This window comes from Canis lupus, chromosome 4, assembly GCF_048164855.1.
Source record: "Canis lupus baileyi chromosome 4, mCanLup2.hap1, whole genome shotgun sequence".
NCBI classification, from domain to species: domain Eukaryota; kingdom Metazoa; phylum Chordata; class Mammalia; order Carnivora; family Canidae; genus Canis; species Canis lupus.
This window is the reverse complement of record NC_132841.1, coordinates 73,059,466-73,083,166: the sequence shown is the minus strand read 5'-3', so window position 1 is coordinate 73,083,166 and position 23,701 is coordinate 73,059,466. Positions and strand designations below refer to the sequence as shown.

The 23,701-nt window shown below is 33.6% G+C and overlaps 1 protein-coding gene and 1 long non-coding RNA gene across 5 annotated transcripts in view; one reads left to right on the top strand and one right to left on the bottom strand.

Moving 5' to 3' along the window:
* Window positions 1-481: 481 nt before the first annotated feature.
* NADK2 (NAD kinase 2, mitochondrial) overlaps window positions 482-23,701 on the bottom strand; it is a 43,750-nt gene continuing 20,530 nt past the window's right edge. For 2 of the 4 annotated variants that reach the window (XM_072824881.1, XM_072824884.1), the window contains 9 exons: window positions 22,923-23,006; window positions 21,426-21,562; window positions 16,593-16,671; window positions 13,565-13,630; window positions 12,136-12,231; window positions 5,919-5,974; window positions 5,734-5,787; window positions 4,708-4,831; window positions 482-2,596 (listed from right to left, as the gene is read on the bottom strand). In XM_072824881.1, the coding sequence (XP_072680982.1) occupies window positions 2,458-2,596; window positions 4,708-4,831; window positions 5,734-5,787; window positions 5,919-5,974; window positions 12,136-12,231; window positions 13,565-13,630; window positions 16,593-16,671; window positions 21,426-21,562; window positions 22,923-23,006 (835 nt within the window). In that variant the 3' untranslated portion in view covers window positions 482-2,457. The remainder of the gene's footprint in view (window positions 2,597-4,707; window positions 4,832-5,733; window positions 5,788-5,918; window positions 5,975-12,135; window positions 12,232-13,564; window positions 13,631-16,592; window positions 16,672-21,425; window positions 21,563-22,922; window positions 23,007-23,701) is intronic. The other 2 variants (XM_072824883.1, XM_072824882.1) reach the window with 2 other exon arrangements.
* On the top strand, window positions 9,378-18,288 carry LOC140632650 (uncharacterized). The gene is made up of 3 exons (XR_012030254.1): window positions 9,378-9,488; window positions 17,100-17,204; window positions 18,217-18,288. It is a non-coding gene; the product is annotated as an uncharacterized lncRNA (long non-coding RNA).

Below are 23,701 nucleotides of genomic sequence, written 5' to 3'. Positions count from 1 at the left end.
CATGGTATGATTTTGATCTTTTTCAATCTGTTGAGACTTGTTTTGTGGCCTAATATGTGATCTATTCTGAAGAATGTTCCATGTGCACCAAGTGAATCTTTGATACAAAATTTGTGTTAACTGGTTCTAATGATTTTATACATATTTTGATATTTAAAATCGAAATGAATGGAAATTCTTTATATTTAAAGGCTAGTAAAACATTTAATATGATTTGATTTACTGGGGCTATGAATATAAATACATGTGGAGCATCAAAAATAGTAGGTCAAACCTATCTGCAGTCTGCACTTACAAGTACTTTTACCCTTTGCTTATATAGTAAGTCCTAGTTCTAGGTGAAATATAAGCAGTAAATGAAGTCAACAGGGCACAGCATTGGAAAAGACCTAAAACATAGTATTTCGGGAAAATCTGGTTTTCCAATAATGATGCTGTTAACAGTTAAGGAAACAAATGTAGTTAAAAAAAAAAGATAACACTAGTTTAATTATGTTTATTCACATACAGTTGCCATTAAAGGGTTAACTCATTCATAAACACATTTCTCCTATTGTAATATCCTTTGCTTCTTGTCTCTTCCAAATAAATCCCCACCACATAGCAGAAATGTTAGAAGTTATACTGCAAATGGAGAACATTAACTATTTTTTAAACTTTTAAAATATGGCTTATGAACAATTTTACAGAGCAGGTTGCCTATTAATATATTACATATTAACAAACATATGGTACCATTTTGGACAATCAGATTTGCTTGATATAAAGATGGAATTGGCATTTTTGTCAAGAAGGTATTTTAAACCTCAGAGAATTTTTTATAAAGAACTGAAATTCCATACCATAGTGTTATCTTCAGTATATCAATTTAAATCAAGCCAAAAACTAGATCCAGCTCTGGGAAAACACGATTTTTTTTTTTTTTTTTTTTATACATCATGTAAACACTGCTCTGAGTGTCTATCACATACTCTGAAAAAAAGAAAAACAGATTCTTGTTCTGGATATACATCAAAACCTAGGTTACCTTTGTATAGTAACATTTATCTAAAAATTTGACAAGAACATGTTAAAATGTTGGCAAAACTAAATAGCACTCGATTTGATTATACGTCCTAGTTTTCATAGAATTTGAGCTCACTAGACTCAAGTTCTCTTAGAATAGAGTCTGTTTCCTTCATCAACGTATATCCAGCATCTGACATAGTACATGGCACAAGCTATGTGTTCAATAAATATTTCAATGTTGAATAACTTTTTAACAGCAAGTGAAAAAAGATACAACTCTGAGTAAATGGCATGAGAATACCAGTTGTCTCATAATGCAGCAATAGGTGCTTTCTGTAAAAATTCTAAGATTACTTATAAGTAGATCAAGAATTAGGTAATTTCCTCTCAAACTAAAAAGAACTCTCACAGTGATGGGGGCGCCATAACATTTTATCTTCCAAACTAATGTATGAAACATGGAATATGAGTGAGGTGAAAACTACCATGATATTAAAAATAAGGCAATTCCAAAATTAATGTTTTGCATATTTATTAAAGAATCCATTTTCTGACACTACTCCTAACACTAGATGAAAATATTTTTTAAAGGTTTTATCAAACTCCTAAAAGAGTATGTTCATTCTTTTAGTCTTTGATTCCATGTTAGAGTTTTAAATAGAAAAAATCTATTAAGATTCAAAAGCATTCAAAACAAAACAAAACCTGTCTATGACCTAAAATAGCTATGGGATAATCCATTTGTAACAGTATCATGATTTTGTCCAGATACACGTATTTCACCTCCAGCACTGTCAAAATTAACCTGAAAGCCAATGAAAACATTGATAATTTCAAAAACGATTGTTTGAACGTCTTAAATCAATAGAGCCATAATAGTATTGTACTCTGAAATTAGAAAATTCTAAGCACATATAAAAAACACATTTACCTACTTCAATTAGGTCAATGTCAGGATTTATCAAAATTCTCCATCAAAATTTTTAAAAATCTTGATTTTTAGGTACTATAAAAAATATACACTAATCATGATAGTTGTTTGGTCTGACCAATTCTGTAGTTGGGAAAGGGAAGGGGAAAAAAAAACAAACAAAAACAACTTGTACAGTGAAATTTCAAATCCTAAACATTTACTCCTTTATTTGAGCCTACCTCTCTAAATTTAAGAAGATATCAGTACTATTGGATACCAACTGTAAGCAATATAGAAATTTCACTGGTATCAATTCTAAATCAGTTTAGTCCATCCATTTTCTAACATAGCAAGCAATCTTTTCTATCTGAATCCAAAAGAATAATACAAATCTCACTTTCTTGGTCACCTTTGAAGCCCAGGGCCAACCAGTCTCAATAATAACCAAAATATGTAGTTTCATGAGTGGTAGTCTGTTTCTGCAGTGAAAGTATTTTCCCAGTAATCAAAATTTATTTGTCATCTGAGGAAATCTTTCATTGTTCTAGAAGCACAGTTCGAAGCTCATCTTCTTTATCGATCATCATCGAAGCAATTGCTCCATCATTAAACTCAAAAGAAGTACCTCCATCCACAACCATGCAGGCATCCCAACAACGAGAACGAACACACACCCTGAGCAGAAAGAAACATCTCATTAAATATTAAAAGTTTCCTTAACCTTAGATTATGGCTTCTTTAAAAACCTTAATTTTTACTGAAACTGGCAGATCATTTGGCTTTGATTTTAAAAATCAGGTTCTTCGGTTTGAGAGAGTAACATTGGGTACATTATCAAAATCTAATATTCAGGATATTTCACCAGTATTTCACCATTCACTCAAACATTTATGAGAGAACAAGTTCAGGCTTGACAGAACTCACAGGCTTTTTTCATGACAAAATGTTGAGTTATTACAAGTACTATTACCGAATAAGAATGTAACTATTTTCATGGATAGTTTTTACTTAAGTACAAAATATAAAGAGGCACAAATTTGTAGTGTATAGCTTACTGAACACATTTGCGTATTCATCACCCAAATCAATAATCGAATGTTGCCCGGCTCCTCAGGGGCTCTATCACTGCCTTCTCCCAATCACTGCTCCTGGCCCCTCCTTCCTATACGTGCCGCTATCCTAATGCCAGTCAGCTATCGCAGTAATAGCTCTGTCTTCTTAAACTTTATATAAATGGAAGAATACCAGAGGTCTGCTTGTGTCTAGCTTTCTTTTGCTTCACAGTATGCTTGTGAAATTTATCCGTGGTTACTACCAATTATCCGTGGTTATTAGTTAGTAGTGTGTTCATTTTCATTGCTGTATGAATATACTTCTATTGTATGAAAATACCAAAATTTATGGATCTCTTCTATTCATGGACATCTGGGTTTTTAACTACTGGAAGTAATGCTGTTACATATATTTTTGAGCATGTCTTTTGTTGCAGACATTTGTGTCTCTACGATTCTGTTGGATGATACCTAAGAGTGGAACTGCTGGTGCTATATTCAGCTTTGGTAGGTTACTGCCAAACAACTTTCCAAACTATCCCTAACAATACTGTATGTAAGACTAGCATCTTAGCTATTCTGGTGGGTATGTGTGGTATCAGATTATGTAGTTTTAATTTGCATTTTCCACGTGAATAATAAGGTCAAGGATGTTTTTCCATACAGTTAGCCATTTGGATACCCTCTTCTGTGAAATGTCTGTCCAGAACTTTGGCAATTTTTCTACTGAGTTGTCTTTTCTTACTGAGTTGTAGGAATTTTTACAATATTCTGGACATAAGTCCATTGTTGGATATAGGTGTACTGCAAATACCTCACTCTGTGGCTTGCCTTTATTTTTTTATTAATGGTGTCATGATTAACAGACGTTCTTAATTCTAATATAGTTCAATTCGTCAATCTTTTGTTGATGAGTGTTTTTATGACATGTTTAAGGAATATTGTCCAACTGCCAAATTCATGAAGCTTATTTTGTTTATATGAACAAAAATTTAAATGTCTTTGTAGTCTCACCTAAACTGAGTAGATTTGTTGATTAATCAAAATTAACTCTCAGATCAGTAAAATGAGTTTGAGTGTTTTTCCTAGAAAAAAAAAATCAACTGTATTTTCAAAAAAAGAGAATATGTACACTGTAAAGCAGTAATTTTAAACTGTTCTTTACCTGCCATGAGACAATGACATTTTTCCATTAAGTTTTTTTTGTTTGGAAAATTGGGCAACCTTTACAAAATAAATTATGTATGTTTTCTTACATCTACCCTTCAAAAGAAAATCAAATCTGATAGAATGGGGGGGGGGCCACTTATAGGGGAAAGGTAAAAGAAATGAGTCCTACTCTAAAAGTTTATCGCTATACAACTGAGGTTTCATATGAATGTTTATCCTGCTTTTATCCCAGAGCATATGAGGGAAAAAAAGGTGCTTTCCAGTTTCTTTTAAAGGGATAATCTGATCTTATTGTGATTTAATAGATTAAAACAACAGATCCATATCACCCAATTAAATAATTATGCCCTTTCTAATCAATTAGTTTCTCTAAAATAGTACGATATATTAGAAAGGAAATACCATTCTCACTAGGGTACAGCATGATACATTAGTTCCACGAGTTCTATACTTTAGCTACCAGATTAAATTTGAATGAGTGAATTTCATCAAACTGAATACTTTAAAACCAAGACTCCTTTTAATTACGAGAGATGAAAGTACAGTCAGCCTTTGGAAGCTTACTTTGAGGTGAAGCAACGCTGACGACTGCTGGAGAAAACTCTGTTTGCTATTGGTTCTCGAATACTGAAAAGTATTTTTGGTTCTTCTGGACTATAGAGCAGCGATTCATTATATTCATTTGTTACTATAAAGGGGAAAAAAAAGTATAAGCATATTCAATGAAAGATGGTTGCTTCTGAGAGGTACAAAATGAAAAATGTATGCTATCCTATCCCCAACCTAAAAGCAACTCTGTTCCAAAGGTCTGTTTGGCAGCAAGTTTCTTGGCACGCACAACACATTCCATTAAAAACAAAAAACAAACAAACAAAAACCTTATATATGAGAATTAGGTTCCAAGATTAGGCCACCAGAGCCTACATCAACCACAATCTAGCAGAAATAGACATTCTGGGGATGGGCTACAAAACTAGTAATTAAATAGAAGTAAGGAACTAGATAGAGCTTGAGGCACTCAAAAATACAACTTGGGATGCACAAGTCCCTTGCTAAATTCCCTTCCAAAATACCATGTCAAAGTATTCATAAGTTAATTGTCTTAATGTACAGTCCAGTCTTAAAAAATGATAGGCAAGATGCTTTCTCTAATGAAACTGCCATTATTCAAGATATTTTTAGAAATCTTTGGGACCTGCTTCGAATAATGAAAAGCCATATGAGAGTTGGTAGACAAAGCAAAAACTGGTTAAAAACAACTGTACAAAGAAATCAGGTTTGAAAGAACATTTAGTTGAATACCACATTAAAACAAGTCATAAAACTGAGATAATCTTCAAAATCCCAGATCAGTATTCTTTCCCAATAGGACTAGTTCTCTCAAGAGAACCCTGAAGTAACTGGACAGAAGTAGGGAGGAGAAAGTTAAAGAGAAGATTTGCTTAAATATATGTAAAGGTATATCAAGAGCCTGAGTCAAAAAAGTACTGTGCTTTACTAATTAGACAAGTAAACTTCACAATAATGTCCTCAAGATTGATGTAGAACATAAATGAGACTCAGTAATTATAATTATGATTAGTCACTGACCTTTCTCCACCAATTCTCTGTTCAATGGAAGACTTAAATTTCCTTGTCGTTTTGCTTTTGAAAAAGGAAAGGGGGAAATATCTTGATTAAATATTTTGTCTCCTATAATAGCTAATATATAATAAAATATATACGTTACATATCATATTATAATTATAACATATAATAGCTATTTTGGTACTCACCAATATTTAAAACATCTTCCACGGCCTGAGTTGCAACCCTGTTAATATTGAATGACCTAAAAACAAACATCACATAAGTTCTTTCATTCTAAAAAACATACTAAAAGTGAAAAAGAAATTATCTATTTGATATACAAAAACCTCTCAGAATTATCAAGAAAAAAAAAACACCAAAAGACAATAGCCACTTCACTCAGTTTTTTTTTTTTTAATAAATTTTTATTTATTTATGATAGTCATCACAGAGAGAGAGAGAGAGAGAGAGAGGCAGAGACACAGGCAGAGGGAGAAGCAGGCTCCATGCACCGGGAGCCCGACGTGGGATTCGATCCCAGGTCTCCAGGATCACGCCCTGGGCCAAAGGCAGGCGCCAAACCGCTGCGCCACCCAGGGATCCCCCACTTCACTCAGTTTTAAAAAGTGGGCAAAGTACACAGTTTACAGGCCTATATGAAAAAGTATTCAATTTTACTACTACTTAAGGAAATACAAATTAAAGACTGATAATATATTGGAATGGGCATCAGAAAAACATTCTCATACACTGATGGGATTATGGAAGTTGCCATTGGAGGGCAATTCTGTGCTATTAAAATTTAAAAGGAACAGATTCTTTAATCTACTACTTTATCCTAAGGTATACTTGCATCTATAATATACAAAGACATGTACAAGGATATTTCCTGAAGCATTGTTTATAACAGCAAAATAACTCATCCATAGGAAGCAGGTTAAATATGTTACTACGTAGATATTAAAAACAAACAAACAGAACTATATGTGCTAATAGATAACTGATAAGTTAAAAAAACCAAAGGAATTATGTAGTGTATATATTACATTCCTATTTATATATAACATATATATATATATGGGGTGGTTGTGTCTGGAGATTAATACTAGAGATATGAAATAAAAGACTAGCCTTTCATTTGATAGCCTTTTAAACTATTTAACATATTTTTAATATGTAAATATTTCTTTAAATTATAAAATAGAAAAGATTAGAAAACTTTACCGCTGTGATGCCTCGCTTAACCCACTTAAGAACAAATGTTAACACAAATGTGAATCACTTTTAAAAGTAGCTCTGTCCTTGGGTCTACAAAGTTGGTTAAGGAAGTGTGTGTTTGTTTTTTAATTCTTTCCAGTAATTGAGAATTCTGCTGCTTCATAACTCTTCTCACATGGCCTCATCATATAACTCAGTGAACAGGTAGGTATAGCATAACAACCCACACACTCTCAATGTAATTCAGTGACTCTCAACCTTTTTGAGGAGGAGGAGCAATAGATACCTTTGCATACCCTTCTAGCCCTATGCCTTTCACATTTTAAGAAATGTGATATTTTAGGCATTCTCTTAGTGCAGATACACAAATTTTTATATGAAAAATAAAACTATGGGGCCATTCACAGATCACATTACTATGCTAAAAAAAAAAAAACAAACAAACTCGAAATTTGCCGCTGCCTATTCTACTTTTCAGGATTATCTACTCTCCAATTTCATATTGCAACCACACCAAGCCCATTCTTGCCTCTGTACCTTTGCTCATACTTACTAAGTGGCATGAAATGAAGCAAAATACTTTAAATGTCCTGACCCATTGTTTAGTATGAGGTTCGAGATACCTATTCTCCTTAGAATGACTGTCACACTACAAGGCAAGGCATCTGCAGCACCACCTGGCTCATGGCAAGAACTTGATACTGAATGAAAATATCAGATGAAAGAGATGTGCATGAGTTACATTCTAATTCTTTTGAATATTCACATTATTGGAAGATACTGTTTTATTTTAAATTAAAAGTCACATAAAATAAGCTATGTTTATTAGGTTCCACTGAATTAAAATATTGAAATTAAGACTTAATTTAAGAGGACAAAAGTCTCATACGATCACAACTTGATCTAATAGTCCAAGAACTAGGACTTATTCAGGATACCACAAGATAACCCAACTAAGTCCTCAGAATTGGAGTTAAATTAAGATGAATTTCCTATGGTTATAATCTGGATCTCAGCTAGTTCACTCTCCCTTTAGGAGTGGATTATATTCTACATCAAAGACAAACTATATGCCTAAGAAGGTATTAACTAGCACATGATGACTTTTCCTAGGTCTATCACCTTCACCATTCTAAGAGTTCCCATTTAAAATCAAACATAACCTCCACTAAAGACAATCCAATTGAAAGACAAATTGAATCTCGTATCTTTTTTAGTTAGTGAAGCTTTCTCTCCTCACTTAACACTTACCCTTAATTAAGCTGGCTAAGACAGAACGTATGGAGGGGAACTGGCAACAGTCTTAAAAACCAACAGAAATATATGTGATTAGACTCTGTAGTACTTCTCTCAGTGAATGTAGCAAATCGTGTTCCACACTGGGAAGAGGACAGAGATGACAATGAGACAATTCAGAGACAATTTGCTATCCAACATAACACCTACATCCTCTGTCCTGTAGAGGAATTTTTAGAAATGCAAAATGGGATAGCTAATCCCCAGACTCTTTGAATGTGGTGCATAATCAGGCTATCTTTTCCATCCTTCTTGCCATAAAGCCATGTGACTGAGTTCTAGCTACAGGAATGAAAGTGGATGTCATGCACAACACATCTAAGCCTGTGTCCCATATTAAGCCTCCCACAGGTGATCCTCCATGCTTTTCCTCCTTCTGTGGCTTAATGTAAATAAGTAGAGTAACTAGGAGCTATGTTTAAAAGATGGCTGAGCCACATGATAGAAGGAGCCAGGATCCCTGAGCCACCACTTGGAGACCCACCTCCCAGTGAGGACCCACTTGGACTTTATAAGAACAAAAAATAAACTTCTACTGTATTAAGGTTGGGGGTTTATTAGTTACAGTAACTTTCTTATTCAAAGTTATACATTTCCACATTTCATATTCAAAGCAAGGACTGAGAGGTCACATAGGAAAACTTTTATCTATGTATCCAGAATTAAAAGAAGATTAAAAGAAATAAATAGGCTATTCTACTCCTTTCTTTCTAGTGATTCCTGAGATCTACATTTCAGAGTTAAGTGCAGAACTTAAATCCTGTCTTCACCATTTATTAGTCACATGGCTTTGAGAGACTTTTAATACTCTATTAATGAAAATAAAATCACCTACTTCGAGTATTTTTGAAAATTTAAATAATATATGTAGCTCAAGACAAAATGCTTAGAAATGGTAGTTTGATCAAACACATAGAAATGTATTGCTTTCCCTCAGCCCTTCTGGCCCCCCAGACTTCTCTCCTCCCATATTCTGAAGAGAAAAAGAACAAAAGATGAATGGGAAATGCAGTCACAGCAAAAGAAGGATCAGTAATGGTACAGAGTAAGGTAGAAGATGTTAGAAGCAAGCAAGCTACATAGGGCTGAAGACAGAGGCCACTCAGTGACCAAGGTAACAAGGACAGAATATAGTTAGTGACAGAGTTCTAGACTACAACACTGGAGAGGACAGGAGACTTTAATAAGCAATATAGAGAAGACTGAAATTCTAATCAAAGCCATACTTCTGTCCACTCATCATCACAGGACTCAGCTATAAGGCAGCAGATGGCAGGACTACTTTACAAGTCTAATGGCTCTTATTCTTTATGCTCTTACTACTTAATTCTTCAATATAAGCTAGTAACACATCTTTGGGCTGTATGGATTCTATAGACAGCTCCCCCTCTGCATTTAAAAGCGGGTAATCAAAAAGGCATTGGTTTTGTAGTCAAGCTCACCTGTGGTTGAATCCAATTTCTGACACTAGTTGTGACTTCACCCTAATTATTTATCCTTGTGAAGCCTCAATTTCTATTTTATAAAACAGAAATACTACTACTTTCTTGCATGATTTCTGTAAGAATATTGTCAAGGTATTAAATAGCACCTAGCATATTATATTCAAAGTAGCAGGGGCTAAATCACTGATAGCTTATATTATAATGCATTATACAGAACTACAGAATCACAATTCAGAAGATAAAGTAATCTTATTTTATCTGTTCCATTTCCCCTCACTTTGCAGAAAAGGAAATTTGTACAAGATCACAGAGCTAAAAGGCTGGTCATTTAGCCAGGTCTCTTTAACTTCCGTGCTAGTACTCTATTCAGTTGTTTGGGGGGAACAGAATACTGGGAGAGGAAAAGGAGGATAAAGGAAACCATTTTTGATTCTCAATCTAGTTTTCAACAACATCACGATGAGCAGAAAAGATGTTATGATAAAGCAGTTAACTATAATGTTTTCACTTTATGGGAGGGTTACAAAATAATTTTATAACATATTAGATAATTAAGTTTATTTTTCAAACAATTATTGTTAAAAATCATTTTAGAAATGTAGTTCTCACTGGCCCTCAGGAAAATGAGATGTTATCCAATCTTTAAATGATACTTTTCATTTTCTCCAAAGGTTCATTTATTTGACAAAAATGATGATTGTTTTTAAAAAACATGTGAAGTTACTAAAGTCACATTCATTCATTACTGAATGTAATGTCTGAATGTTAATTCAAAATAATAGGCGATAAAAGGAGACAGTACAGGAACAGAGAAAAAGATTGCGTATGTTGAGAATTACTGAAACTGGCTAATAGGTACATAGATACTGATTATGCTATTTTGCCTACATATATTTAAAATCTTTTTCACAATTGTTTAAAAAATACTGCAAAAGTATTACTATATTTTAAACTATCCAAACTTAAAATTACAATTTAATAAGTACAGTTTTCCACTGTATTAGTGAGCATGTAGTCATTTATTTAAAAAAAAAAATTGAATGAATATGTGTTAGGTACTGTGCTATACACACACACAAACCCATGAGTCACCACCCCAAATGCTTCAAGTTGCTTGAACCAGCCAGGTATCAGCTCATTAGAGAACTAATAACATGGTAAATGCTATCTATAATAGTGCTACGAAAAAAAAATAGTGCTACGAGGCAAAAGTGTGAGGTGTGCACCAAAAGAAGGTTCATTATGCTAATGAAAAAAAACTAGATTCTAGTAAAGATTTCCTACACAGCATGACATTTGAAGACTGGATTTTTCAAGCCAGGGGATGGAAAGTGGAGAACATTTAGGCATTCAATGCAGGAAGAAGTTGCATTGAACAAAAACAAAAAGCCCAGAGAGAACGTGGCTTGTGCCGAGAATTGCAAGTAGCCTGCAGTTCCTCCAGTGGGCTGGAGGTTAGGGTAGGGCAGCAACAGGCCGGGCAGATTCCTCAGGACTTATTTACAGGGTCTTAAACACAGACTTAAGTAAACTGAACATAGACATAAATGAAAGTTTTACACCACAGAAAGGATCTAGCCAAATTTATCTACATTTTGGAAATATCACTCTGTTGGCAGTATGGGTGACAGCCTGAAAACTAAAGGGCGAGGCACAAAGAATACTCACTAAGAAGATGGAGGCCTGGACCAAAGAAATAGCAGGAGAAACTGAAAAGGAGGGGCAAGGACTTGAGAGGTGGGACTGGCAGGATTCAGACACTGGTATGTGAAGAACAGGGAGACTCAAAATAAGAGCAAGGTTTTGGGAGCAAAGTTTTTCTCTAGAGCATGAACTCCGGGTAACAGTGATCCTATTAAGCACTGCAGAGATCACAGGAACAAAAATTGAAGATAATAAATTTAGTTTTGAATATGTTGAATCTGAAGGTCTATTACCACTCTCTCTAGTAGGTAGTTTAGGAGTTTGTGCTCAGGAAACAAGAGAGCTGTGGATCAAAGGGGGGCGTCTGCATGTGTATAACTAAGCAGCAGCAGCAGTGATCACCCAGAGAGAGAGAGGTTAGAGAGTAAGCTATGGGAGCCCAGTTCTCTCCAGTTAGCCCTTTGCTGCACAAACCTCCGGGTCATCTGCTGCTGTTGTTGTACTGTTTTCATTTTTTTACTATTAAAATATTTTTCATTAAAAAAAAACATAGTCCCCCAAAACATTTATTTTCTTTTTTTCCTACAAACCTACTGCAATAGGTTAAATAATGACCAAATCTACAGCTCTAATCTGTGAAGTCAAGGCAGGACTTCTGGACCCAACTGAGGAGTAGAGCAGAAAGTGAACCAACAAACATAACAACCAGGCTACCTCTCATGTACCAGAGGCTTTAGATACACCGATGGGCAGCCTCGGGTAAATTACGTTACTTAAAATATTTCACAAAAGTCAATAAGCAACATCCCAAGTTACTCACCAGGCCTTTGATCCTGTTCCAGTACACAAATTGAGCCCTGAACTCTTCTGTTTTTCCCATGGACCATCATCAACTGAAATCTCATAGTACGAAGCCCTATGAATTGAAAATATAAAACTGGATTTGCCAAATTTATGGCTCACAGTAAATAAGACAAACATCATTTCTTCAGAACTAATGAAATCTAAGTGGGCCAGCTTGACTTAGACATACCTGACTTAGTAGGTGTGTACACCATGATGCTAATACCAATACTGATTAAATGAAAAAGTTAAAAAAAAATCTGCGTATCTCCATCCCTCTCTGATCATATATGCTCCTTTCTATCAGTATTTTAACATTTCAAACAGGGGCTGCTTGTAAATTTTTACCTACCATAGCTATTACTGTTTTTATGGAATCTAACATATACAGAGCCTTATTTCAGAATTCAAAAAGAAAATACTATTCTGAGGTGAGTTTCATTCTTGGTAGCTAGTCCTTGATAGATCCAGTCTGCATCTAACCCTTCAAGTTGCCAACAGTTTCTGCTCAATTTGTGTTTTTTAAGTTACATCCTAATGTGCCTTTTGAATTGATGGTTAGCTGAGAGAAAAAGTTCTAAAGAAAATTCTCAACCAGTACTGCATCAGTGGGCAAAACTAGGAATAAAACTAGAATTATAATTTCTTTAAAGATTTCTACTTCTTAGAGTAGTTCATAAAAATGAAATCAAATGGGTTTTCTGACACCAGCAAAAATGTCACTATTCTTTCTGTGAACATATAAATTTGCAATTATTCAAAAAACTTTTGAAACATGTAAAAGCCTGTTTTGTAAAACTGTAGCTTAAAATAATGGTGTCATTGATCAACACTAGGTTGTTTTTGTCCAGCAAATAAAAAAAGTTAAACTCTTAATATAGCTTTTGCAGTAGTAACAATTTATTAGACATGTTTACAAACACTGTAACACTCAATGGATAATTTATCTCTTATTTTAGCCCTTTCAGTTTATCCTGCCAAATTCAATCTATAAAGGTTCTACATGGCATAACATTCCTTTACATGTTTTCTTTGAAGTTACCATTCTTCATAAAAGATAGCAGGCCTTGTATTCACATTTAACCTATTTCATAGTTTTGTTATGTCTTCCTAGAAAATTAGGAATTTTAGGCATATTAGGAGCCTATTGCATTCAGACAATCCAGTCAACTCTATAGGAATGGCTGCTATTATGCTAGAATCACATGGAAACAAGAGATTAGAGGTAAGTGGGGATAGAAGAGAAACAGGTGGAGAGGAAGAAAAGTATAGGCAGGTGAGAGGTGTTGAGCCCAAAATGATGAGCAAATTTAGTGTCATTCTCACATGCAGGTTTATCAAGATTAGTCAACTCAGAATTTTTGTTTTCAGGGAAATTATTTTTTTAAGGCAGCAATAAAACTCACAGTCCCTTTAGAGTGGGTATACTTCTTCTTAAATTGTCCACTGCTACAGCCCAAGAATAAGACATTCTAGGTTAGAATAGAAAAGAAAAAAAAAATTGGGCTTTTAAAATGTTCTTAAATCTAAGAACATTATAAATGAGGCAGGAATAATATTGCTGCACTTCATATTTTCCAAGCAAAGCACTTAAGTTTTTCAGGGCATAGTGAAGCCTCAATATAGAAATACTGGGTATACATGACAGTTCCGATGCTAACTAATGATAGGACCATGGGCAAGTTAAGTGAACTCTCCAAATCTCAACTTTTTCACTGATAAACACAACTACCTTTCTCACAGGGTTGCAATGAGTGTCTGATGTGGTAATATACACAATATACACAAAGCCTGGCACATAGCAGGGATCCAATAAGTGTTCATTTCCTTTCTGCCTTAAGGGTCTATGTCATAGATTCTTTTAAAACAAATTCTAATACCTCCTATAGTGAAAACTTTTTCAATAGCATCGGAAGCAAACCAACTGCTGTCCTTATCTTAGTAAGGATATAAGGTGAGGCTCAAAGAACACAAAAAGCAGCAGCAGCAGACATTATTAAAGAGATAAACCAATCAAATCACTCCTGCCTCAGACAATAAAAATATTCAAGCTAAAAATCTAGTGGATTTTACCGAATTCCCAAAAGTCTGTCAATCAATCCCAGTTATCCTTTCATTTTATAAGTTACCTGATTTTTAGTAAGTACAAATTATAAAACAACACTAGTAGGAAGCTCTTAAAAGTTACAACCTTTAAAATACACAAACCATAACATAAACCATTAAATGGCTACTCTAGAATAAGCATAAATTCAAACATTTTTACCTTTGTCATCTATTATTTTTTTATTCAAGTATAATTAACATACAATGTTATATTAATTTCAGGCATACAATACAGTGACTCAATAATTGTATACATTTCTCATCGCTTATCAAGATATACTCTTAATCCCCTATTTCATCCATTCCCCCCACCAACCCCCAGTTTGTTCTTTACATTCAAGTCTGTATTTTTGTTTCTTTTTTCTACTGGTTTCTTAAAATCCACATTTGAGTGAAATCACAAGGTAATTGTCTTTCTCTGATTTATTTCACTTAATGTAGTATCTTCTAGGTCCCTCCATGTTGTTGCAAATGGCATTTGTCATCTGTTTAAAGCAGACTTTGTCCAATTTCATTTAGTTGTTGCTCTCTGCCTATGTTTTTAGTAATCATGATTAGATTAGATCACTAATTAGAATTACATCTCCTGCCTTCTGTTACAAAGTATCCATTATTTATTTCCACATTGCTTCAAACTTGATATAGAGCAAAATAAAAAAACTTATGTATAACAAAGGCTCTTATTACTATGTTAAAATAAGTATTTACACTTTATATCTTTTTTTTTTTTTTTTTTACATTTTTTAAAAGAGATTTTTATTTATTCATGAGAGACACAGAGAGAGAAGCAGACTCCTCACAGGAAGCCCAATGGAGGACTCAAGCCCCAGATCACGCCCTGAGGCAAAGGCAGACATTCAACCACTGAACCTCCCAGGCATCCCATATTTTACGTTCTTTAAAGAGTATATTTTTATTTGATTCAAAGAATTTTACTTTTAAATACTTTTAAATTATATATTTTACCATCTTCTAAAAAAATAGGATGCTACTTACTACCTTTATCTGATTTATCTTTACATCCCTAGTAACTTATGTATTACATGTACAGGTACACAATATGTTTTACTGAATAAATTTAAATTACATTAATCAAAATTATTACAGCTGAAAAACACTGTTCAAAGCATTCTACTGAATCAGGCTTTGTTCTTTTCAGTACTACCTGAGTTAGTCATTGGCTAAAACATGGATATCTTCTTTAATTAAGACAAGTATTTCTCATCATAGACTTATGAAAAGACAGGTCAACAGACAGAATTTCAGAATATGTGGAACTCTCAGTAAACTAGAGAAGTCAACCACATGACCTTCAGAGTGTCACACAGTTCTGGTAGCAGCAAAGTGAGACAGAGACTCATCTGTAATTTTCCACCCCTAAATTACTTACATCTACAAAAATGAGAAGGCAAGTTCTAAATGACAGCCAAGAGTTAAATTAACTTCACATTATGGCAGTCATTTTATTAGAGGTAACTAATATCACACAAAGTTCTGAAAAAACATTCTGCTGACAATTTGAGCCTAAGTTCTATTCAACACCCCAAAACAGATTTCATCAGTAATAAAACAATAGTATACTTTTATACTCCTAATGAATAGCTTTATTAACCTTAATTTTTTCTAATAATGATTACAAATCTTAAACTGTCAATACACTTGGCTTATAATGTTGCATTAGGGATACAATTACCACCAAATAGTATTCCTGCCAAACGTGTTTAGTCTGAATCTTATCATGCAGAGAAAAAAATCATACAAATCTAAAACAAGGGATATTGTGCAAACCAACTGGTTTAGACTATTCAAAAATATTAATATCAGGAATGATGAAACAACAGTGGAACTAAGGAACTATTCTTAATTCTAAAGGGCCAAAACGGCCAAATGCAATGCATAATCCCTTAACTGGATGCTGAATAAAAATAAGCAAACAAATCAGCCTTAAGGGAAACTATTAAGATAATTAGGAAGTTTTAATATGAACTATCTATAAAATTTTTATAACAACTGCAAATGTATGCCTAGTATATCATTCTCTTAAATGTTTATGAAGCACCTTTATGATAGATTAAAGGCTCTGTAGTAATGGAACCTGGGTAACTTGGTTTAAACTAGTTTCACAAACTTTTGCTCATAGACCCTTCTTTCCTCTTAACATGTATTATAAATCCATGAGAAGGTTTTGGAATATTTCATTAAATAATTCATTTCTATCACTTATAGTGTATTAATTATTCCCAATTCTTAGGTTGTAGAAATCAAATAAATATTTAAAAAAATACTAAAACATTAAATTCCAAACTGAAGATAACAGTTTAAAAGTACCTGGATGATAGACTCTCCCCAATGAAGACTTCATTTAGTGCCCTCACTGGCAAAAGCTGGGGTCCTGAAGCCTCTGGCCCTATACGTAATAAAAAGAATAAATAAATGTTCAAGACAAAATGTTTAAATTTTAGAAATGTTAGGATTTAAATTTTATAAAATATTAAAATATTCATACTTCTGTTTCAATAGAATCCATAATATTAACATAAGTTAAATCTCATAAAGCATTCATAATGAACCTCAAAATCACCTAACATATCTGTAATGAAGCATTTCTCTCTCCAAAATAAACCTCAATTATTCTTGAAACAATTTTTCAAGAATGATGACGTATTTTTATCCATCTTATAAGAATCTTATTGTCATGCTTAATTTTTCTCTGAAAGCTTCAGAGGAAGAAATAGTCAAGTACTTCCAGAGGAGAGCCACTTTGGATTTAAGCAACAATTACATGCATGGTTCATGTTGGAAGCCAAATTGATTTTTTTTTTTTTTTCCAAATAGAAAACCTCAAAAGTGTTTCTAGCAATAGTAGCACTGGAAGGACACTGCCACATCACCTTTCATGACTCCTAAAAACACATCCACCTTGTCTTTTTTACTCCATAAGTAAGTATGCACAGTTAAGGTAATCTTCCTTGATGATATTTAAACCTAATTCCATCACACAAAACCCTCCAAAGGATTCCCACTGCTTTTGGGATCAAATCTGCAATTGTCACCTTCAAATTGTTTCTTTTACTTTTATCTTTTATCTGTCTCCAACTGGAAAGGCCAACCCCATCTTCTCAATGTCACCAATAGCAGATTCATTGCAGATCATGTGCTCAGGGGCAGGGAGGGGGTGGATTTCATGAGCAGTCCAACGTAGAGGCCAACATAGTGAGGAACTGAAGCCTCCCATTAATGGCCATGTGATGAACTGGGAAGTAACCTTCCAGTCTCAGTCGGGTCTTCAGATACTGCTGTCCTGGCTGACAGCTTGACAATCTGCTTGAGAGACCCTAAAACAGAACTATCAAGCTGAGCTGTTCCTGGATCCTTGATCTTCACAATCTCTGTGAAATCTAAATATTTGTGTTTTAAGATACTAAATTTGAGGGTGATTTGTTATTTAGCAATAGATATCTAATACACATTAGACACTTACTACACTAATGAAACTTTCCATCACTGTTACCAACATGGCCACTGATCTAACATTCTCTTGACTTGTTAGCATGATTGTTAACATTCCTGTTTATATGTTTATTGGACACTAATTACATATATCTAATTTCTTTTGGATTTAACCATCTACAGGAGACCCAACTATTCTTTCAAACATAACAAGTTGTCATTATAATGCCAAAGACCATATGAAAGCTTGTTGACTAAATTGTATAATGGACTAGCATTATCAGCTCAATCTCATAGCTGTAAAAACTTGATACAAAAGGGCATATTTAAAAATTTGATGTATTAATTAAATTTGCACTAAAGACCACAACAGCTAACTTTTGAAACTATCTTAATTTGGTACTAGGTATATCATTCTCATACATGTCAAAAATTTTTGTTTAAATTATTTTTCTTTACATAAGGTAATTCCTAATGGAATTTGTTTTATATCTCCCCACAGATTTCCTGCAAATGCCAAACAGTAGGTACTCGCTAAATATTACTAATAAATCTGATTTCTCACCAAACTGTACCATATCTTTTATAAGGTCTTGACTTTTTGCCTCTATTTCCAAATCTCTCTATCCTAATTTTCCTCTCCATACTGCACTTTTAAATGTGTGCTTATTGAATTTCACCTGAAACTCTTTGTCAAACAAGAGAATAAAGACTGCTTCAAATCTCAACAATCATCTTAATTCTGCTTATATTTACTTTCATGCTAATTGACTACCAAACATGATCTAACTAATGAAATTGTTCATTTGCAACTACTTCAATTGGACATGAAAAGGACAATTAACAATTTTCTCTCCAAAAGAATGGATTACAAAATTAATTATAATTTGTACTTTTAAATACAGAATTGTTATACTAAGGACAGGGACCATTGCTGTATAAGAGATTACACATCTCTTACACAGCAATACTGCTAGACTATGTTTCTAGGTCTACTTGCATTGGGTACACCCTATGAGACTAGTAATGGCCAATGGAATATGAGGAAAATTAATGCTTCAAACATGGCTCCTAAAACCTCCCTTAAGATCCTCCATGCTGTTTTCTCTACAGAGGATCCAAAACATTACTCAGAGGCCTTAGAAGATGGTGGCGGGCACGGTTTGGAAGTTTTTCAACAGCCCTCAGGCAGTGAAAGAAGCTAGAAACAAACCATTCTGTTAAGCCATTGAGATTCTGGGATTGTTTATCAAACCAATTCACTTATCCAAATTAATACAATCAACTTTTCAAATAAGAAAGTTGCTAGTTTATATGATGAAAAAATTTAAAAATAGTAGTCAATAAACCAACCCTACCTTCCTTCACCTGGAAGTATATAGGTAGTAAAAATGTATTCCTCATTAACTTGTACACAAATACAATCCAGTAAAGGATTAAGTTGGAAAGTTTAAAAAAAAAAACAAAACAAAACTAAAATTTTTTTTTTCTCTGTAATCTTTTGTTCTAAATTAGAAACCTAAATCAGGGATCAAACATGGTGGCATACTTATTAATCTCAAACCCATTCCTCTATTCCAAAATTCCAAATGGCAGGTTCCTAAGAAATGTTTCCTACCAATTTGATGACAATTTAAATAGAAAAAATGAGATATACCTTAAAATCTTCCTCAACTTTTTCTCACAAAATAAAGCTATCAAAATAACAAAAAACACTCTCACAAAAATGCACTCTAAAATAGTGCCTAGGCAAAGTAAATACCATATAATTATTACTAACAAAATAGTTATTATAATAAGCATAGCAATTTCCAGTATTACTATTGAGAAATCAAAAATTATTCTGATTCCAGATTGTTTATATATAAAATAATGACCACAATCACCAACACTTCCTCTCTGGAAGCCTACAGCTTTACTTTATCCCTAGCATTCTGACATACCTTGGTGTGAAATCTTTTACCATTAGTTATGCTAAGTACTTGTGAGTCCTTTCAATTCAGAGAATGGTGTCAAAGTTTTGAGAAATTTTCTTGTATTATTTTTATTTTGAATGTTTTCTTTTTCTAGAAATACCATTAATCAGATGTGAGTGATTACTGGATGTTACTTAGTAACTCTGTGATTTTGTTTCTATATACATTAACTTAGTTTGTAAAACTAAGTAAACAGCAAATCTGAGACAGGAATCTGAGCAATGAACAGCTTTCTTTTTTTATCTACAGGTTTCTTTTTTTATTATTATTTTTAATAATATATTTATTTTTTATTGGTGTTCAATTTGCCAACATACAGAATAACACCCAGTGCTCATCCCGTCAAGTGCCCCCCTCAGTGCCCGCCACCCAGTCACCCCCACCCCCAGCCCTCCTCCCCCTTCCACCACCCCTAGTTCATTTCCCAGAGTTAGGAGTCTTCATGTTCTGTAATATCAGAAAGGGAGACAGAACATATCTACAGCTTTCTTATAAAGCCACTGGTAAATTTCAGGGCCAAATCTTAAACATCTCTGGAGATCGCAATACCTTCTTCTGGTGAGGGATAAAGTAAGATTTCTAACTAAAAGTTTAAAATCTTACTGCAGTCTTTTATAAACATTGGTTTTCATTCCAAAACCAATGAATCCATATGCATATGATTTGGGGAGGCGGGATGGGGAGAACGAGCATCTTTAAAACATGACATGAACACATACTGTAAGAACAGCCTAATATATAAAGCATAAAAAAGTCTGAAAATAATGAACATAAACATCAGGTATCATGCAAGACAGACAAAGCAGATATATAAAGATAGCTTTTCCTGGTAAGTTTAGCCAAGAAAGGAAACACAGGAGGAACAAAAAAAAAAAAAAATAGGTATCTTTTTATGTAGTCCATAGATAGTATATCTCAGGGTCTTCTTATACCAGGAAAGCCACAATTACTGGAAAAAGTGGGAAAATATGGCTAAATTACAAACCACAAATTAACTTAAGACTGAAAATCCATCTTAACACTTAAAAAAAAAAAAAGCTGCATATCACCTTATACTAATATTCCCTTAGGAGCTTACAGAGATGTCTGAAACATAAATCTTAAGGCTGGGATGCAAAACTTCCCAACAAAAAAGTTTTAATCAACAACTGTAACTATGATATATATATTTAAATATGAATACAAGTGTAATTATTAGGAAATCTTCTACAGATTAGATCATTTTATTTCTACTGCTTGCTTTCTCCTTTTTGACATTTCAAAGATTAAAGCTAAGAATCTTTCCTTAAGATTCCCTTAAGGGACACCTGGATGGCTCAGCAGTTAAGCATCTGCCTGCCTCCGGCTCAAGATCATGGGTTGTTACTGCTTCTCCCTCTGCCTCTGTCTCTGCCTCTCTCTCTGTGTGTTTCTCATGAATAAATAAAATCTTAAAAAAAAAAAAATCTTTCCTTAAATATCAACTATTCTCTTAGACATTTTATAATCCTTTCATAATCAACAGGTTTTTAAACTCACCCTAGAAAAACATTTCTTCTGGAAATATGTTTTTTATTTCAGTATCTAGTCATAATACATTTTATATCTGAAGGAGTTCACTGTATTTTCTTAAGTGTGGTCAGTGGTACTAAAATGCCCAAATAAGTGAATTATAAATTATTACTTCTAGAAATTAGAAATCAAAGGAATGAAAAGCTAAATATTGCCCAAACACATATAATTCCCATCTACCTACTTTCATCATGAACTCTTTCAATGTTGAAAGCTCTACTATGTTGATTCAAACTTAGCTGCTGTTCATGAAGGTCCACAGGAACAGGGTTTATACCAGTCCCTTCAAGGTACAACCTGATTCGCTGCCTCCATAACCACCTTAGAAAGTGAAGGAAAATTATGTTAAGATAAAGTAAACTTAGGATGAGGCATTATAATTTCACCAAATTAAAAAATTCATATTAAAAAACTAGTTATTCCATAAACAAATTATACCAGAAACACCTAAAACCCACAGGTTCCTCCTCAAAGAGAAATTTAGAGATTTAGTTCTCTTTTCAAATATAGTAGAAATATCTTATGTATTTGTACAAAATCTCCCACATAATGAATTAAAGTCAAATTCTTTATCAAGTATCCATTAAATCTAAGATACTGAGTTAGATATAGTTGTATTTCACTCATATAAAATTGTAACATAGGCAAAAAAAAAAGGACTCTGAGATTAATATTGTGTTAGGGTGATTAGACATAACTCTCTCCCCTAGAGTTCTATAAGGATGATTTTTTTTTTACAGTAAAAAGAAATCAATGATAAATTTCATAGCATTTGAGATTACACCTAAAACTTAAATGACATTTTTGATAGAAGGAAAAAAAATCAAGTACAATTGATTCCAAAACCAAAAACTGATGTAGCAAAAAGCCAGTGGGACAGATTCTGCTAGATTAGTATATAAAAATATACTCCCACTTGATAGCTAATAACTGGTCATTTGTAAAGGTGCCATACTGAAATGACTAGAAACTAGAATCATTACTAATGATTCCAGAAGTCAAGAAGATTTAATTTCACAAAAAATAGACAAAAAACTTTCTCAAACTATAAAAATCTAGTCTAAGTCAGGAAATATAAAGTAGTCCAACTTGGCTCTCTCTAGTATAATCACAATCTCCATCTCAGTGACTCCCTCCACCCTTCTTTTCAAGACAGCCTGATCGCTGAACAAATTAAGTGAAGGAAATATGAAAAAACACTCCCCTGCTTAAGAAACACTTAATATGTAAAATAAAGATACCGGGAACCTCAGTATGGTAGAGTAAATCCAACCCTCAGTCTTCTGGATGGAAGAAGAGGATAAAAATATAAAATGTCAAAGAATATGAACACTTATTCTTAGCCAATAGTTTTAATTATCTCTACCAAACTGCTAAGAACATGTAAATAACGTTAAGAAAATAGAAACACGGCCTCTATCTCACTGATGGAGAAACCCCTCTTCTTGCAGTTGGATTACAGACCAAGTGGCATTTATCAGGGTTTCTCTATGCAGTTCCAGTTGGACTAGAAAAAAGGTAGAGGTGTTTGTGACTCAGCTAATAACAGTAACCACAAAGAGTAATACATAACGATGTTAGGCCAATGCCTAAGCCAAATATTATCTAACTTGTTCTGTTCAATAGCATTTCTAATGGCACATTTTAAAATATTTATAAAACAAATGTAAGAAATTCCTACCTGAACTCACCACGATAGAACTTCTGTAAGGCTTCTGGGAAGGAATGTGTATATCGAACAGGAAGACATAAATGACCCTCAGATCTTTAAGAGATTTGTAGTGATGTAAAGGGAAGAAAAAGAAGAAAAAAAGAAAAAAACCAAAAACTTAATTCAAAAGGTATTACTAAACTACAAAAACTAGATATGAAATTTTGTAAATTTCTATTCTGTACTTGATTTTTTTTTTGCCACAAAATTTTCTGTACTTTCAATGAGACAAAAAGATCAAATAGAAATAGTAGTTTTGCATCTAGCTTCAATGCCATAATACACAATACTATTTACGTTTCCACATCACAGTGAAACTAAAAATAACAACAATTTGTCACTGACTGATTACCCTACAAAATTAGTTAATGGTATAGTTGTGTTTGCCTCCTACCTTTAAATTATTTAACCATAAACTTTGGGCAAGTCACTTTAGCATCAACTTTCTCATCTCGAAAAGGATGACAAAACCATGAATCTCAAAAGGTTATTCTAAGGAATCAAACTATATATGAAAGTGAACCATAAATCCCTTTTAAATATCATTTAAGATATTCCACATCATAAAGAGAAATCACAAAGCTAATCCAATCCAATTCTTCATTTATTCAAAAAAAAACATAAGGATGGGGGTGTTTGGGTGCCTCAGTCAGTTAGGCATCTACCTTTGGCTTAGGTCACTCATCTCAGGGTCCTAGGATTGAGCCCCACACTGGGCTCTCTGCTCAGAAGTCTAGTTCTCCCTCTAC